The sequence below is a fragment of the Bombus bifarius genome, unplaced genomic scaffold, assembly GCF_011952205.1.
Source record: "Bombus bifarius isolate JDL3187 unplaced genomic scaffold, Bbif_JDL3187 scf7180000008225, whole genome shotgun sequence".
Classification (NCBI taxonomy): Eukaryota; Metazoa; Arthropoda; class Insecta; order Hymenoptera; family Apidae; genus Bombus; species Bombus bifarius.
The window spans coordinates 172,835-192,279 of record NW_022884523.1 but is presented as its reverse complement, the minus strand read 5'-3'; the positions used below and the strand labels follow the sequence as shown (position 1 = coordinate 192,279).

Below are 19,445 nucleotides of genomic sequence, written 5' to 3'. Positions count from 1 at the left end.
GTTAAACACAAATTTTCTCCAACTTACCAAGTTTTTCAAACTTAGCCAAAGGATCAATAGATAAGTCGTAGACCATATATAGTATAAATATGAGCATGCCATTTCCAAGAAGGCGAACGTTTAACGATTATTTCGCTATTAAAATATAAACGTAAAAAGAAAAGAAATTATTCCAAAGTACTGCTCGCTTTATAAATTTCTCCAACTTACCGACTTTTTCCAAACTTAAGCAAAAGGTTCGATCAAAAAATCGCAGACCATACACGATGTAAGCGTAAGCGTGCCATTTCCGAGAAGACAAATATTGCACGATTATTTCAACAAATGTAAAGACAAATAGTCTCTCGATGATTATTTTTACGGATCCGAGTGGTACAAGTCGACGAATGTCAAACAGGGACGAGAGGCGGAAGCGCAACGTGTTCCATCGGCGTTGCACGCCGCCACGCCAATGAATGCCGGGCGTGCTGTTTCTAAGACAGCAGAGAAAGTCGGTGACAAGTTCTGCCACTGGTTATTTTTAAACCTTCGCACGGGATAAGATGGTTGCAACACCGAGTACCGATCGACGAATTAATCAAGCCTAACCTAAGCTCGTCGTTCATTTCGTTGACTCGTTCAAACCTCCATTAAGGTGAGATGATATCGTGCAAACATCAAACTCGCACGTTTAAATGTAGATACATCGTCGTTCAAAAGTATCCAGACACTTGCTACATTTTGATGCAAAATATATTTTAATTATGAAATTACCGATACGTATACTAACATAGCGTATATTACAGAAATTGACGTCTAATCTTTGATTATAATTTTTTTCTAATCTTTGACATCTAATTGATTTTACGTCTAATCTTGTCCGGATATACTTCCGCTATTCGTTTAAATGGCAATATTATTCAAAATTGTTAATATATTCCCTCTGTTGTTTCATAATTCTTCTATTTTCGTTTGTTCCAATGTATTCAAAGAAAGAATATTATTCGAACGGTTAAGAATGGTACTTTAGGAATTTTCTTTTAAGTATTCTTCAGAGATTCTCCTACTTGTCAAGTTTTTCGATGATTAATTTTTCAATAATGATGAAAAATTTTGTTTTTTTAATTTTTTTTTTTAATTTTTCCATCGAGACAACGGTCTACAGTGAGATCCGTTATAACGTACCGCACGCGTACCGAGCGAAAATTCAAAGTCGATTTTCTCGAAAGCAAAGCCTCAAACGAAAAATTTTTATTCTATATTTTAGGCTTCTTTTTTCGCGTAGAATCGCCTCCTTTCCGCTTGTACCACCAGTTACCAACCACCCTGTATGACAGAATATTGCAATGCGGTTAAATTGATTTTTGCCAGCCGGTATGCGATAACAAAGCCGTTTGTAATTGTCAAACTAGAAGTATTTCTATTCTTTTACTTCTGAATTATAAAACAATTTAACTATAAAATAATTTAATTTTAAACTAAAGAATTTAAATAGTAAATATATTATTGCTACGTTTACTGCAATAAGTACTTTAGCATTATAATCTGCTGATTCTATAAACAAGTAGTGACTGCTTTTTCTAATTATCAATTTGTCATTAATTTTTATACTTTGATACAACGTTTGTTATTCCTATATTTTAATGCAATATCTTAATGTTTATTGTTATCTCAGATAGACCAAAGTGTCCGGATATTTATAAGCGATAGCTTATGCTTCTCCGTTGTATCGACATAAATCTGTATCGTCTGACATGTATAAGAAATTCTACCTTTACCTTTCAATAAACGTTCAACGTTCGCCTCGCGCTAATCCTTTGTTGTTCGACTGACGTTTTCTTTCTTATCTGCCTGATGTTAACCATTCGCGATATCAAAGTTCACCCCATGGAATCTGCGACCGAGTAAGTAGAACTATGATTCAAACTTGTTAACAGGTAACTTGTTGGGCGAATTTACGACTTGGCAGACGTCTATCTGTATGAACCTGATCGATAAGTGCTAGACGTAAAAGGGAAGAGAAAGTTCAGACGATTTGAATGTGCCAAGCTACAACAATGCCCACGATAAATGGAGAATATTGTTCGAGTATTAGCGTGCCTTTGTGGCCGAGTTATTGAGACGTTAGAAGGAAGTACTTTATAAAATTGGACTGTTTAATCCGAGGAGCGAGAGTGAGGTGTTAAATCCGTTAAGTAGTCTTGATCTTGATCTTTCTGCGACTGTAACAGTGCCAATTATTCGTTTTACAGACAATCAACGATATTCTCTAAGGTTCGAAATTTCGATGATGGGAAGAGAAGCTAAATTTTCGATCAAACTGAGATCCAAGGTGCAACCAAATTTAACCAAGATGAAACCGAACATTTAACGTTTGAAAAAATCGCGCTGGTTTTCTCTATATTTATGATAATCGTATGTTCTTTATCGTAAAAGATAGTTATTTTATTCCGCCGAATCTATTTTAAATATACACTTAGGATTTATTCCAACGCGATAATTCACGCTATACTGGAAGCTTAGGTCCAGTCAAGTAATACATTGTATCGTAAAACAAAGAGAAATATAAAAAATATCAAGAACCTTTATGTCCACGAGAATTTGAGTGAAAAACTTGCTTCTCCGAACAAGCTTTCCGAGCAGTCGAATAAACTGTAATTACGATGCTCGTTTCTACAATTAATCGTCACAGAAGTCACCTAAACACGAGTACACAGAATTATAAATAATCATCCCATCGCTTCTCCGTTAACTACCACTTTATAACTATATACCTATATCCAGATCATTGAAACATTTACATATGCCATATCCTACAATTTCGCTGTGCCGCGTCTGTCATTCATGAGAACCTGCGGCTGAGTTAATAAAACGCAATCGAGCTCGTCCCCTTCATTTGCATCTCATTCAAGGCAACCTGTTTCGCGCTGCAAATTGTAAAACTGACGAAAAAATTCCGAGGAAATATCGCCAACGAACACCGAACCCGTCCACTAATAATTGCCAGAGGAACTGAAAAGGAGGCAGGAGAAGAAAATTCTACCGTGGCACGCATTCTTACGCGTATTACCGTTTCAATAATAAACAGGTATCGGTTTCCGAGCGTTCGTAGACGATTACACGAGTTGCTAGTCGTCTCACGCGAGATCCTCTATAACGAGGATTAATATCCTTCTCTATTTAGCCGGAGACTTACGAGTCGCAGATGTAATCGTCCTGGACTGGTGGAGAAAGAACGGCGATGAGAAAATTTATTCGTGCGGACGATTAAATAAATCTTTCGTGCCACCAACAAATCTTAACGGAGTAATCGCGGCAGATATCGTTAGATTAATGGCAAATGATCCTGCGACCTGTGACACTGGATCCAGCGAGTCGACTGCCGAGAAAAAACGATAGAGTAGGAATATACAGAAGTCTCGAATCGTTTTGCTTGCGATTTAGATGAATAGCTTACTGATATGTGCATCTGTTTCGTGGGTCTTTCGTTGATTGAAATTTTATTAGAAAGATAGAGAGATTTCGAGCAATGGGAAAAATTACGAATGATGGAGATTTGATATTTTGAAGAGACTTTCAGTGGATGTTTGGAAAATTGATCTATGACTATGGAGAAAATTCCTTCAATTTCGTCATACAATCCTCTGAATTGCTATCGTATTATGCTTCGATGTTACAACTTTGAGCAATTTCGTTAGTAAATATTCATTTAAGAGGAAACGAACATTTGTTACAGTAATTCGTTACATTTAATCGATAATAACCGCATGATATCTAGAAAATAAGATTTATCAGTGTACTGAGAGCTTCTAGGAATTCTGTTAACAATAATTAATTTAACAGAAAAGATCTCTCTATAAGTTTGGTTAAGCAATGACTTCTGAGAAGTCTAATCATCGATCAACTTTATCACTGAAAAGAAAAAACATATGTATAAGAGCTCTGTAAAAGTCCTCTCTTCAGGAATCGATTTGCATACAGAAATTACTCGACGACGTATCGAAATACACTGACAAGCCGCACACGAACAACGAGATAGTAAAAGTCATACACAAGAAAGGACGATATGGATCTGTATGCACTACAATTCAGCAAAGAAGCAAGCGCGCTGTAACGCTTATCGTTTATTCGAAACAACTAATTTACATACATACTTGATACGTGCACGAGTTACTGCGAAACGCGAGGATCAGCAACGATTTACGCGCGAACGAAAATTTATTATCAAAACCAGTTCATCGTGCTACAAAATTACTCGTACGCTCTAAATTAAAGTCCAGATCGAATTTGCATAGCAAGACGTCGTAACGTATTAACCACGTAGAAAAATGGTATATCCGTCTGTCGAAGAGCAAACGATACTATTTGCTAAGATATGCGCACTCAATTTGCTACATGGATTTCAATTACTCACTTGTTCCGAACGGTTCGCTCGCTTAGTGACAGGTATTTAATGCGAGAAATTCAACGCGCGATGAACTAGCTTCATCTTTCACTGCGTTCTCGCGTTTATAGATTTTATTGTTGCTAAAAATAACTCGGCAATAACGCGTGTAATTATCATATTAAATCGTAATTTAAAAGGAAGCTTGTTAATGTCTTCGAACGTGAAGGATATTCATCTATAACAAACTTTTGCGAAGAAATAGAACGCTGTATTCAGGCAAATATGTTTCTAACTGGATATTAAATCGAGAAATTAATAAGACGGATTAGCGAAACTGGGCAATAGAAAAGACGTCGTTATTCGACAAAGCTATCCAATGAATGGATAGCTTTAAATGAAATCTACCATGAACAAAGAAAACATAATGCACAGATCGTTTAGTTAATAACATTCTAATTCTATGAAAATACATTTCGAGCGACTTTATTACCAAATACTTAAAAACAGCGAGTATATAGAACCAACGTAAAAAGAACTTTTGTAAAAATTGTCGAAAATCTCCACCATCTATATTCACTTCTACGTATATGTATATCCCCATGATTTTCCTCGTTTCATCTTTTTCGCAAATAACGTTGGATACCATCGATAACTGGTAGCAATTTCAAGCGGAGTATTGATTAAGTGCAACAAGCGGAAAGCAGCGCCTCAAGCGTTCGAAATGACTGAATAGAACATTGAAGAAAAGCCAATTAAAAAAATACCCAGGATTATATTATAGGTGCCGTTTCTTTAGAATTTTGTCAAACCTTATCGTGAGTCGAGTCAATTATCGTGGCCTTAAAGCCAATACGCGGCCGCGTAATTGCAAGTCTGGCTAGATGAAGTCCACTCGGAGGTGAGCAACCGGTCGCGGAAGGGGTTAATAATAAGAGTCAACCAGCATCTGCGTCTTATTACGAACGGGGAGACTGATGGAAGCGAAAGGAACGCGAGACGTGCCAGCATCAGGGTTGCAACGAGTCATTAATGCTTTCGGACAAAACACCTCTACGAACGTTGCAATTACTCGTGCGCGATTTATTATGTTCGGATACGCTGGAATAACGAAGCGTGCACGACGTTCGGACAGCCCACGTTTTGAGAACTTAATGATTTGCGATACGGGTTGCATTCGTGGTACTTAATTTAATAATCGTTGATTAACACACAACGAAGGTCGGATTAAAAATTGCAACGAATAAAAAGAGTCGTATCGTGCAGAAAAAAAATTTAGATATAATTTAAACCTGCTCTTCTCCTCGTTTTTTTATGGCGCTTCTTTTTTCGGATTTTTGGGGAGGAGAGGAAGTACTTTACTTATAAAAGTAATGGAATACCCGCAAAGTAGTAAAATTTATTGAATACCAAAACCTAGTATTTAAAAGGGTATCTATATGTTTGAATAATGTGTAAGGTGAACAATGACGTTGAAAAAATTGTCGAACTCGATAGATAGCAGGAAGATGTACGATGCTATATTTTCTTTTTTAAGTTAGTCGCAATCGCTTCAGCTATTGTAATTATTATGGTTTTAGGTAATTTTTAATTATAGGTCGAGATTTACAATTTTTGTTCTAAAAATTTTGGTAGCTATAACGTTTGATTACAATTTTGTAAATTATCCGTTATAGAGGAAAAATTAATTCGAAATATTTAACTAGCAGCAGCTTTATTCTACGTGGTGTATGGCATGCGTGTCATCGTCGTACAAATTTACGTATATTAAAATCTCGTACATGGGCGAAATATTTCGTCACGCGGTATTTCATGCGATTTGTCGCTTTAATGAAACATTTCGTTTATCTTTTCATGAGAAGTCAAAACGTCTCGTTCAAAACGGAGTGAAAATCAGTTTGCTCGTTAACCATGTTAAATATAGAATTTCACAGCGATGTTTCGACGATCTTCTTTTTTATATTTTTATTGATGCACCTACATCATATACGTGTAAGCGTATAATAATAATTCTGTTTGAATTGAAAATATAAAACTACCGAATTCGTCATCGTCGCAAAATTGTAACATCGCGTCGCTCTTCTACGTAAAAACCAAATATCTTTAATTTACACTTTACACGAAATAACGATCATAAATATTGGAAAATATACACGTGAGATATTTTATCTGTATCGTTATATGGATGCAGATGTTAAGGGATTATGAATCTTGAATCACGTGCTATTACATTTTTATGGATTAATAAATATTTTTAATTAACGTTAATTACGTAATTATAAAGATCTTATCAATATAAATAATATTTGATGTATAAGGTTTGTAAATAATGCAAGTACGAAGATTTATAGAGCATAGAGTGAGTCATACGTGTACCGCCTTGTCTGGCGACAGACGATCCTTTTCTACTTGAGTTTAATTTCGGCTGACTTTTCATACTATTTCAATAAAACGTTCACGATATAATAATGATTAAATACAATATTTATAATAAATTATTTGTACTGTATATTGTTCGTTAAATTATAACGTTTAACAAATAAATCAATATTTATTATTTATATTTAAATATACCTGAAATTTTCCTTCAAGTATTACGTGAAACCAAAATGTTTCGTACGAAATATAAGGATATTTTATGAGTACAGGAGACATAAAACATTGAAGTTTACACAAAACCGGATTTCGATCCGTCGTGCAAGTAGAAAGCATGCGAAAAGAAAACAAAAGAAATGTTATTTCAAGGTACATAAATGATGGCACACGTAAGACTATGCGGTTTCCCATAGCGATACTTTCGTCATTTTAATCATTAACTAATATCAAAACATCACATATAAAGCTGACCTTAAAATTTGTATTAAAATTCGCCTTATTTCTTCAAAGAATCGAAACTAGATAAAAATATAATACATAAAGATACGCGTATAAAGAAATTGAAAACTCGATAGCTCAATTAAGTCGACAATATAAATAACTTGCTCGTATAATTTCCGATACAGGATATGTCAAAGTTGCGTCAACATTTATTATTATTATTACAATTATAACATTATACACCTACATATTATATCGTCACGTATATTATGATATTATTATTACTACATAAATAATATTCACACGATTTTAACATATCCGGTATCACCACGATCCCACCTCTCAAGTTTAACGAGACAATACGTTCCAATATGTTTGCGATCATTTTTCTCATATCGAGCATCAACGAGATCTATTGGAATATAGAATCTATAAATGGAACAACCTATATCTTACCGCACGTTTCAAAAATTAATCTCAATCTATTCTTGCATATGCGAATATGTTAGAATCTGTACTATTATCGTATCGTTACATTCGCTGTTGAAAGAAAAATGCCCATCTCTATGGAGACAAATAACGAGGAAGTGGCAGGTGTGAATAAAACATATACGTTCTTTGGCGCAGGTTATCACGCAATAACGCACCGTCGCGACCGAGATCGCCGGGATTGTATTGCGTTTGCCAAGCCACGGGTAATTTTTACAAGGATATGGGTTAGATAATCGATGCGCTGTACTATCGACGTAACTATTAAAATATCGTATAGCACGGTAATCCGATCGTCTAAGCGAATCTGAAATAGAATTCGTCTCGTTCGAGCGATAGAAATGTTCGCGCTGGATATGACTCATATAAGAAAAATCTGGAAAAATTCTCCAATTGTTCGACGCGTGCACGTATTTACAAAACAACTATTCGTCACGAGGTATTTGTCCAATCGAACGAGACCGAAACTCTGACAACTCTGTTTCGATTATTAGACTCGCACCTTGACCTATTCTGGTTAATTAAAAATAACACAAGGCTGAGAACTCGGGAAGAGTTATACTTTGTGTTTGCAATGCTCATCGTTTCGCACCTTACGCAACAGATAAAAATTGGCTCGCGTCTGTGTATCATACGAACAAATACAATGTCAAGTTCCTATTGGCGAGACAACTTTCGACCGAATGTAGCGCACACTGACAGTTCTCTCACGTTCTTTCGTACAACGACACTGAACCTTATTTTTCTCAGTACAAATTCGATTCAAATCGGTGTAATCTTCTTTATTCATTGTTAAAGACCGCAAACAGAAACGACAAAATCTTCTAGGTTCGATAGATTCGTATCAAATGTGTGAAACATCTTCTAATAAATATGAACAGTGTATTATTCAGATGCAAATCGTATAATCTTTTATTAATTCTCAATACTGTACTTACCGCTGGTAGTCCAAACCCTAATGTTTGAAACAATCGTCAAGAACTTTTTAAAAAAAGTTTTCCATCGTGACTGAGAACCAAACGAATATTCGTGCTGGAATAGATTATTGGTTGTGAGTAAAGAGTGAATTGAAGAACGCAAGTGAAGATTTGGGATGGTGTCACGTAGAGCTTTAAAATGCACTGTGCCGCTTGGAAGTTTGATTGTTTGGGAGAAGAACGTGTACTGTGGTTACGAAGTTTTAGAAGTACAATATGATTCGAGGAAAAGCTATGGAGTTGTCGAGAGTCATGAAAGAATCATGAGAGAGCCGTTCAGAGTCAGAGTTGAAGGAATCCAAAGTCATTTTGAGTAAGGTTCAATGCGTCGTTAAATTATTACAGCGTTATCACTATTTCGTTATTAACGAGCAATAATCTATCGCGATCAAAAATTGCTAGAATTATACAAATAGTATTTTCAGTGCAAATCTTTCGCAAAATATCTCTTTCTTTGGTTGAAACAAATTTTTTTCTATACCAATGGCTGGTTCACCTAATTTTATTATCTGGAACATCTCGCTTGTTTTTGATAATATCGAAGAATATTTCAAGAACGAATTACCATCTTCATAGACGAATGCGTAGAGGACATTCTTAAACGAAATCGCATATTTTTTAATACGTTGGTCGATTCAGCTGGACTTTCTCCAGGAAAAAGTATTAACCTACTTATGTCGCAGAACTATATTAGTCTAGCAGATATTGTCCATTATCTGGAGAACGTCCAGTTGAATCGACTAATTGAACATTGGTGATGTTCGTACATCTTCTACGCGTTCATCTACGAAAAAGCTAATCACGTCAAATTACGTTTCTCCCAAAACCATTCAACTTGAACCTGAAACATTTTTTAATATTATCGGAAATAAGCGAAATATTCCTAAAACTAGATGAACCAGTGTACGTAAAAATACGAATGTAAATAAACATTCACGGTCATATAATTTAAATATCTATTGGGTTGGTAACTAAGTGATTGCGGATTTTGTCATTAGGTGATATTGACAAAATGCGCAATCACTTAGTTGCCAAACCAATATTACTCAAGAGCTTTGAGAATCCTCTCAACGTCCGAAATTCGGTGCATGTCGAACGTACTTGGCATTTATCACGCCCCACATATCGGCGAAGCCTCGAAGAACGAATCTTAATTAACGCGTTAATTACTGGAAAATAGATGCGATCGGTCAAACGTAACCAATGAAAAAGGCGCTTATTGGTAATCCCACTGCGATAACCTCGCGCAAGCAATCTCGTTTCTCTCTTTAAACGCTTCATCGCTAAATGAAGCGGAGAAAAGAGGAAAAAAATTGTGTATGTTCGGCACAATGACACCAGCGGTTAAATCTCGCGTGATAGGTAGTAAGAGAGAGACAAATTTCGAGTATCGCTTGTTATAATCGTGTGAGAGATACAGAAGGCACGACTTACGAGTTCCAGATTGTAATACTCTTACGAAACGTAAGCAAAACGTCCCAACTTCCTTTTTAGCCCCTTCGAGAAATTATGCTTCTTAATTCGCGAAATAAAATAAATTTGATGAAGTAATAAATTTATATGCGTCCCTTTCTGAGAAATGTTTAAGTTAATTGTTAGAAAATCTTTCGCTTATTTAATAGCACAGCTTTCAAACTTTAAACTTTATGGTTTCATAAAGCTTAAACATAGGGGAAATGTAATCATTTACAAATCTTACCAATCTATCTCCAATTTTACGCAAAGACGTTATAAATAAAAACAGTCAGAGATCATTGTATCGGATAATAAAAGTTCAATAGATTTTACCCATTACCTGTAGTTTTTGGTGTGGTAATTGTCATTCAGCTTCGAATCGAATTAGGTGAGTTTGAATATATTGGGTTGGCAACTAAATGATTGCGGATTTTGTCAATACCACCTAATGACCATTTAGTTGCCAACCCAATACATTTAATTATCGCGATTGCTGTAATTTGAGTTCATGCTTCGAAAAAAAGATTTCGATTCGTTAAATGAAGTATCGAAATTTTGCTCTTTATACGTCTAACATAGCACGTTTCAATTATAACATAATTTCCGTTATAATATGTGTATTGTTCTTTGTCAATTATACGAGAAATAAAATCATATAAAAAAACGTATAACATCATGTCAATAGTAATTTTTCTATCTCATCCATCACGAATGTTGTTAATTCTGTACATCATAGACAAAGTTCATTAAACGTTAAATTTTAACAATGTACAAATAAACATATACGACTTACATAGAAAAGATAATTGTTCGCGTGTATGTAAGTTTAACAGTGTTTGTCTACGTATTAGTTAGTCATACAGTTCAATGCACGTTAAGGTTGAAAAATTGATAATAATACTCGACGTTTTTTCATCCAGATACACGCAATGATAACACGAGCGTAATGATAACGCAGATTAAATGTTACGGTAGCGTTCGTTTAACAGTGGTACTAAATAGATAAACCGTATCTCGATTTTTATCCGACAGCCACCGCGAAAGAACACGAAAATGAAATACTTGTTGAAATATGCAAAAATTTCAGCGCTGGGGACTGCCGACACATTGGTAAAAAAACACAGGGGAGCAAGCTGATAAGCAGATAAAGCGAAAAATATTCTCCGCCACATGTCTGCAGATCCAGAGGAAAGACTGAGTCCCTTAAAATTAAATTCATGTAACGCGAAGTGGTGAAATACTCCATCGAATATAATTCCTTAAGAAATCGAGAAATCCGCGCAAGGAGATTAACAGCTATATGCTACTTCGATTTTTTATTTCATAAAACCAAATTTCGAAATCAGCGAAACATGCGTCGGATCGAAAATCAACGATGAAAGTCAAGACTTGACATTTTTTAAGAATTGGAATTGAATATTATATAATAATATGTAGGTCAATTCTTGCTTTTCTTAAGTTCTTTTAGTTTCGTGATTAGTCGAATTATAATTTCATCTTCTGTCGCGATATGTTTTCATAATTTGAAAAAACAGCGTGAATTGTTCGTAATAACAAACGCAGAACACCGTTTCACGAAAAGTAACAATTGGCTTACGCCGTTACGATCCTTAGCTCTTCGTATGAAAATATCTTTCCGAATGTCATACGAAAACCTGTTCTTTCCTTTCGTCAGAGGTCCAACAATACACGTTCCATATATCACTATTCTACCAAATCCTAAAAACCTTGGAAACCCTGAACACCTCAAATTCTTATTCGTATGAAATCTTTAAAAAAAAACCATCCCAAGAAATACTTGCTTTTACCTAAAATCTCCTCAACGAACCTAACCATTAAATATGTGCGTGAGATAGGCGACAAAGAATCAACAGCTAATCCGACAAACCAGCGTTCATCGCCCACAAAACAGGCTTGAAGAGAATATCAATTACCGAGAACGAGCAGCGAGATAATCCAGCAACGTGAAATAATGGTTGAAAGTAGATCAAACGAGAAGAAACACGAGGGGGTGTGTAGCAACAGGTATGTGGCAAGTGGTTAAAACGAGTCTAAGACGAAGCTCGCGCGAGCGCGAAACGAAGAGAAGAGAAGAGAGAAGAAGGTTCAGGGCAGCCAAGCCTTTGGAGGGTAATTTATTTAAACGACGGCCTATCTGCACGTCTATCGGGTTGCTAGTCTCGCGGTGGTTCGCTGATAAATCTCTTTCTCTCCGCTCGTGGTGTGTCGGTACTCTTTTTTCAGCCGGCTCGGCCGGCAAAACGTAAGGAAGGAGTGTACGCGGAGGGTGACGGGGGTGGTGTATATACTAGGAGAAGAGAAGGCTTGTTAGTAACTTCAGTAAAGTGGCGGGCACAACGGGGCCCGTTTTGTTTCCCGGTTTCGTAGCTGGACCATAGCGATAAGCTTGGGAGAGTTTCGCGCAACGAGCCCGGACGACTATAAGGGACCTTAACGTGCAGGTTCGCGCTCAACAGGATCGCTGAACCACGAATAAATCCGGCTGCCGTACGTCTTCGTGCAGATTAGATCGCCATATCCGCCGTGACTCGATGCGATGCGCTACACCGCTGGATTTTCGATAATAAAACGACAGGATCGCGATCGTTAATCTCGTAAAAGGAAGCAGTTACCGTTAGACCGATGCGTCGAGCGCGTGCATCGCTTCTTTACTATCCGAGCGCCGCGTCTTGTCTTTCTGCTTGTGACACTTTTCACCGCACTTTTCATCGCCACATTCCCGTTCGGCCTACCAGAGTCATCGGCTTTTTGCCTTAATTCCAGCGTCGCTCCACGTGTTTCGCTGTTTTTCCACCAATTACCGACGCCTGGCTACAAGCTATCGCTTTATATGGCGCCTTATTGAATCTCTAAAATTGAAATTATCCAACGTTTTTGAGTGGATACTGTCGAGCGTGTTCTTTTAATTTCAGTATGTTTGTAAACTAAATGTAATTTACAAGATACCATTGTCTAAACACGGCTGTGAGAAAAATGATCGAACGAGTGGTAAATGATCATTTATAGCTGTTTTTACAAAATGTACAGTTAAAGTAATTAAATACGATATATCGAATGTGGTTTTACGTTCAGTAATAAATATTTAAAAGGATGTAGATGTAGCTGAGATGATTCTAAACGGTTGCTTTTCGATCGATTGAATACGTATCGATCTCTTACTAAAAGTTGTGTAACTTATTAATTAAAACTTATCCTACGTACTACGATTATTATTTGATACATTAGAAGAGAATCTTGGCGTGACTTAGTCGCACGTCGTGAATAGCGAATACTGACGTCCTTCGTGTATCACTATGATCAAGAGTCGTAACCATATTCATGACAACTATCCCTTTATCGTGATTCGGGTGTATATTCGTGGCGTTGGCAAAGATACGCGTCACTTCGTCTCTAGACACGGGGACATCGTGTCTTTGTCCAGAATAGACGCGCGTGTAGATCTCCGCGTGCATGTTGCGAGTGGAGTTTGAGCGTGCAAGAAAATTTGCCACGATGGAGTACGTTCTTTAAAGCCACGGCATCTCTGCTCGCCACATAGCAAAAAAGCTTTCAAATCTATCGCTGATTTATGGAATAAATCAGATAAAGAATAACTGTATCATAGAACCTTATTATGAAATACCATGAATTTTTAATTAGATTCTCAGCTCGTTTCTTGTTAGGTAATTTACATTACAAAGAAAAAACGTAAAAGTTTTGGGAAACATTGGCAGCTTTGAACCTTATGAAATTAGCGTGGGTAAAAATTGGACAGCTTAAATATTTAACATTTTAAGTAAGAAACTCGATAACAGGTACAGAGATCACGTTTATTGTTAAATCATAAAAACAAATGTCGATTATATTGCAAAATTAATGTCGATCGTATACAAAACTAATTTCCTGTGAAAATGTATAACGATGGTTCGACTTTGCTTCACAGCTTTCTCGAACTCTCATTTCTTTCTTCAATTATATGAAATACATATATAAAATAAATAAATGAAATATATAAAAATTTCCTTTTTATTTTTTAAACAAAGCTATCGTAAGATGCAGCAGGAGAATAAAATGATCGGTTATGGAAAGTTCTTAATCTAGCACTTTGGTGTTAGGTGAAATATACTCGATGACAGGAATGTGTTAGTTGCTATCTGTTCTACAATTCCACAGAAACCACACTGTTCAGACGAAAGTGGTCGTGCTGTTTCCCGTGCCATTTAAACAGCTAAGCCGATGCTAAAGTTAGAAATTTAAAGGCTTGTGCTTGCTAGATGCACGTAATGAGCGTGCAGCTTTGAGTTTGTTACAAGAGTGTCTTGAACTTAACGTTAAAGTTCATGCACCGCGCGACTAAAGCTGTGAGAAAGTTACCCCGGGTCCCCTTCTAATAAACGTAACTTATAATTTTTCGATCTTATCCCACTGTGACCTGAATGCTTCCCGGGACTTAATTTATATTCCCTTAGATATCTAAGTGCTGTATCAGCGCGGTTTCTATCATGTAGAAAAAAAGATGATAAAATACCTGCACTTCTTAGCATCCTAATGTTAAATATTTTACACTAATAAATTACACCGCTATCTATCCTTAGACACTTTATCTCGTAACACGCTTAATGTTGTCGTCATCAGTGCTATGAAAGTTAAATAGCATAATAGTAATCATGCGATGTAGTACCTACGTACATGCAAGTAATGAATGCACCATTAATGATAATTATAAGTTTCAAGTTTAAAAAGATCCCAGCCCGTGATAAGATAAAAATTGAACTACATAAGAACCAGGGAAGAATGTGATTTTTAAGCAACTTCCAGTATACCTTTCGTGTCTTGAGTTCTCTACGACAGGATCTAATCGATACATGAAAATTGCATGAAAAGGAGATAAATTAATTTATATCGGTTTTCTGATTTTCACGTTATTTAACGTGTAAAACAAAACACGTTAGTGCCTGATAGATGAACATGACGTATAATATTAGATAACTAATACTTTGATAACCGGTAGTTTTGAAATATACAGGAAGATAAGAGAAACAAATATTTTGTCTCTAGATCAAATAAAAGAATAACTTGAAAGATATGGAATTAATAAAACTTTTAAATAACTTTACTATAGACAGAGAAAAATGTTTCTCATCACGACTTATTCTGATAAATAAAATTGCGTTAACTATTTATCTATATATATATAAATCAACATTGTAATTTAGATTTATAACTTTAGAAATTTTTCATTTCCAAATACCCATACGTACATGAAATACACAGATTACAAATACTGATGCGTACAATTTTACATAAATGAAAAATAAATGTGCCGATTGATTAAAATGTACGTCATAATAAAATAATCGTCGTATCATATCATATCGTGTGCAATACGTACAATATCGATTCACTTGTCATTGAATAATATCGTATCATCTGTTAGCCTGAGAGTTGATAATTTAATAGTTTACACGTTAAAAGCAATATTAACTGGAATTAATGAAATTTCATCCAAAAACTACAACGAATAATAAACAATCTTCATATTGCAACTTTCGTGGGTCATTGTACCAAAACCAAGATAAAGCTGTCTCAGATTGTTTCGACGAACTACTGATAACATGAACATAATGCATAACTGATGAATAAGCAATATTACTTTACGCAACGAACATTAAAATAAACACTTTGCAGACATTTATTGACCTCCAATATCACATCGTATTTTATTATTATCGGGTGTAGAAATAAAAATATTTATTGCTGAAACATTCGCTATATTCCGCACGATTGACTATCATCAAGCTCGCCGTAAGTTCGTGTAAACACGTTTTGACAAAGGCGTTTGCGTTTACGCACAACCATAAACGTGCGTATTCTAATGCGTCTGGTCGTGAAACATCTGCGACACGCATATTACGTATACGTACGTTTACGAGTTTACGGTACTATTCGCAATTGTAATAAAACGCACAGACGCATTTGTAGAACCTACAAAGTTTCGCAATACTTCCGGTTTACACAGCGTCAGACCAAGCTCAGTTTCTCCACTTTCGACTTATTTCTTTAATAAGAATTTAATAAAAATTTTATGTATTTAATTGTCAATTTAATTTAATTTAATTATTTTATGAATTTAAGTAAAAAAATTATGAACCTTTTTCGAGTCGCACATGCTATTGTAATTATTTACTAAATGATCTATAACTTCTAGTCACACATATTGGCGTAAAAAGACATTTCTAACAAGACTTCACAATATTTAATAATACTTTAAATTTTATTTAATTTTACTATAGATCTGAACGTATAAATGTTTCTTTATGCGAAATATTAAAAAGTATTAAGACATCAAATAAAATTTGAATATTAAATTGAATTTCATGTAATATTTTAATATTTGTTTGATATTTTGCATAGATAAAAATTTACATACCGGAACCTATATTGAAACAAACAAGGACTGAAATTCTATGCAATAACATTTCCTATAATAATAATTGAGTACAAAATTTCTATAGAAATAATTGTATAATGCAAGTAAAAATAACCTCGGCGATCCCCCAGGAAACACTTTGCGATCCCCTTGGGGTCGCGACCCATAGATTGGGAATCTCGTGCTTATAGCATGGCGTGTATGCTATTTTTCTTCCATCATAATAGAATCGGTAAATAAAAATTTCAATTTCCATTCAATTAAACGATTTGAAAAACAAGCACGTTTACAAAATTCATATTCTAATTTTAACTTGATTCGATACCATAATTTTATGTTTTAAGATAACAAACTTATTAATTGTAGTTAAACTTCGTAAGGATGAGAATACAAATAGAACGTTATCCAAGACAAATGAAACCTGTTAATTTGTCAAAAGTAAAAACTATATTAACTTCCTTGACGTATCACAGCAACCGATGACAAATTAACCACCGACGAGATATTTGTCTTAGATAAGCATCAGAATGTCGGCTGTACGCAAAATGAAACATTACTTCTAGTATGCAAATGAAGAAGACCGCAAATATTGAACACTTTTTCACGTCCTGAAGCGACATCTTAACAACTTACTGATAATTCATAAGAAGAAAAAACACGTGTAACGAACACAGAAAAAGCACGAAATACGTCGGTAGAAAATTCTCAAAGAAGAAACCGGTAACTTTAGTCCGCCCAAAAATGCACGATTGCACCTCTGAACGAAATAATTAAATCGTATAATATAAGAAAAAAAAAAAGAAAAAAGGAAAAAATCGTGAACCACATTCGAACATGGAAGTAAAAGAACTACAGTCCTCGTTCGTTCCTCGTCGTTTCATTACGTAAAAGAAACGAGTCGTCCCGTTTGATGACCGGTAGGAATGAAAGGAAAAAAATACGACTGGTGCATCAGAATGCACGGTTATTCAAAAAATTTGTATTCATAAGTATGCAAGGACGATGAAGCAATCGCGTGGCCAGAAGTTTCGTGAGGCACCAACGCGACAAGGGGATGTCCGATTTATTTGTGTGACATTGCCGTCTTCTCGACAGACCATTGTTTTTTACGCGAATCATATGAAATTATTAATATCCATTAATATCCAATCAAACGACCCGACAAGGTTATCGCCGCGGCTTTTCAATATTAAATTGCCTTAAGAAGGAGAATGTCACGTGTGTCAATTCGCTAAGGGTCAATAATCTGTCCTTGCATTGTAAATTATAATATACGACGGATGCAAGTAAAAATGTACAACAGCACACATCGTATATATTTGTAATAAAATACGTGCATTATATGACGGTATGAAAGATTTATCTTCAGGCAAAAACAGGTGTATAAATTATTTATAAAATTATTTGTGAGAATAACAATAATTTCTACTTCCTATTCGAGATATTTACAATAGTTTCAGAATTTTTCTTATTTGTTTTTTGTATTATTATTTTGTATTATTATACACACAATAGTTTTTGTTAGTATATGCAAATTTCTGTAGAATTATTTAAAGGAGTAAAGATAATTTCTATTTTATATTGAAGAAATGCGTGACAATCTCAAAATTGTTGAATAGTTATCAATTTTCTGTATTATTTCAATAATTTTTAATAATAATAATTCTTCAATCTTAATTAGCATATATAATTGTGAAAATAAGGATGGAAACTTGCTTCATCGTAATTACGTTGCATATTTTATTAATCGAATTTATCATTTCTGTCCTTTTCATTCTAACAGAAAATTCAGAAATTCCAAATTTTGTATAAGAATGCCAGTAACATAACTATTATTAGAAAAGCTAGTATACCGTATGCATATATATACGAAGTGTTCAATAATGCTATTTCGAGTGAAGAAGGGTCAATTATCAGAGTTATCGGTATTACTTGCATTTGCATGGCAATAAAGCTACACCCTATCTCGAACAAAGTGCTACGCTGGAAGAAAAGAAGAATTCGTTCATTCATTGTCAGCTGTCGAGGAACACGATGACTAACTGCCACATGGAAAATTCTATGAATACGTCAATGCATTGTTGTCAGAGAAATGCGGAATTACTCAAAATGTTATTCATCCTGAGATGCATTTTATTCACTGATTATATAACTAGTTATTGTTTTAAAATAATTGTACATTAATGTGTTTACAAACTGACAATTAAATATTGTATATTTTGATAAGGAACTGCTTCTAGAGTCCTAAACTGGCATGTTATTGTAATAAATAATTATTGATTGAGGATCAAACACATATATGAATGCTATCGTTCAAAAATATTTGGATATTTTTATTGATAATTTTGTTGATGAAGTTGAATGATATTCTGAAAGCAGATTGATCTTATTGTTCAGACTATAACCGTATGGTATACTTGTGTCAATACGCAACACAACTTATCTTTGCAATAGAATATTGTATTCTGTAATATAGAATATTTCATTGCTGTGGATATCGTATTTTTATGGATTCTGCTATATATTCCACAGATTATAAACAATTATAGTTATTTACACGAAATTCATTTAATATATTATTATAACTACTTCCTATTGTTATACATTTTTACATATAAATGAAAGCAATCTGAATCTAATGGCTTCCAAAAAGAATCATAGAAAATTTTCACTATCCTTCCAAATTCAAAATTTGGAATTTCTAAAATTTCGACATAATTGTAACGTCTGTATTACCTCTCCGAATTAAATCTAGAATAAGTCAATCTAAATTATCCAAGTTTCCATGTGTCCCAGGACGAAGCATTGCAACAAGCATTCTAATTCAAATCTAGTGTAAAATAGTTTAAAATAGTCAAAATAAAAATTATTCAAAGCTTTCCCAGAAAGGTTCATAGAAAATTTCTCGATTTTC

General features: G+C 34.8%; 1 protein-coding gene across 5 annotated transcripts in view; it reads right to left on the bottom strand.

Annotated features, from left to right (window-relative positions):
- Positions 1-19,445, bottom strand: part of LOC117211256 (glycogen-binding subunit 76A) — a 93,650-nt gene that overhangs the window by 39,053 nt on the left and 35,152 nt on the right. The window contains exons 1-2 of one of the 5 annotated variants that reach the window (XM_033454941.1): positions 211-455; positions 28-135 (exon numbers count right to left, since the gene is read on the bottom strand). The exons of 2 other annotated variants lie outside the window; for them this stretch is intronic. In XM_033454941.1, coding sequence (XP_033310832.1) covers positions 28-102 — 75 coding nt within the window. In that variant the 5' untranslated portion in view covers positions 103-135; positions 211-455. Of the gene's footprint in view, positions 1-27; positions 136-210; positions 456-19,445 lie in introns of those variants that run through there. 2 more of the 5 variants (XR_004488239.1, XR_004488240.1) reach the window with 2 other exon arrangements.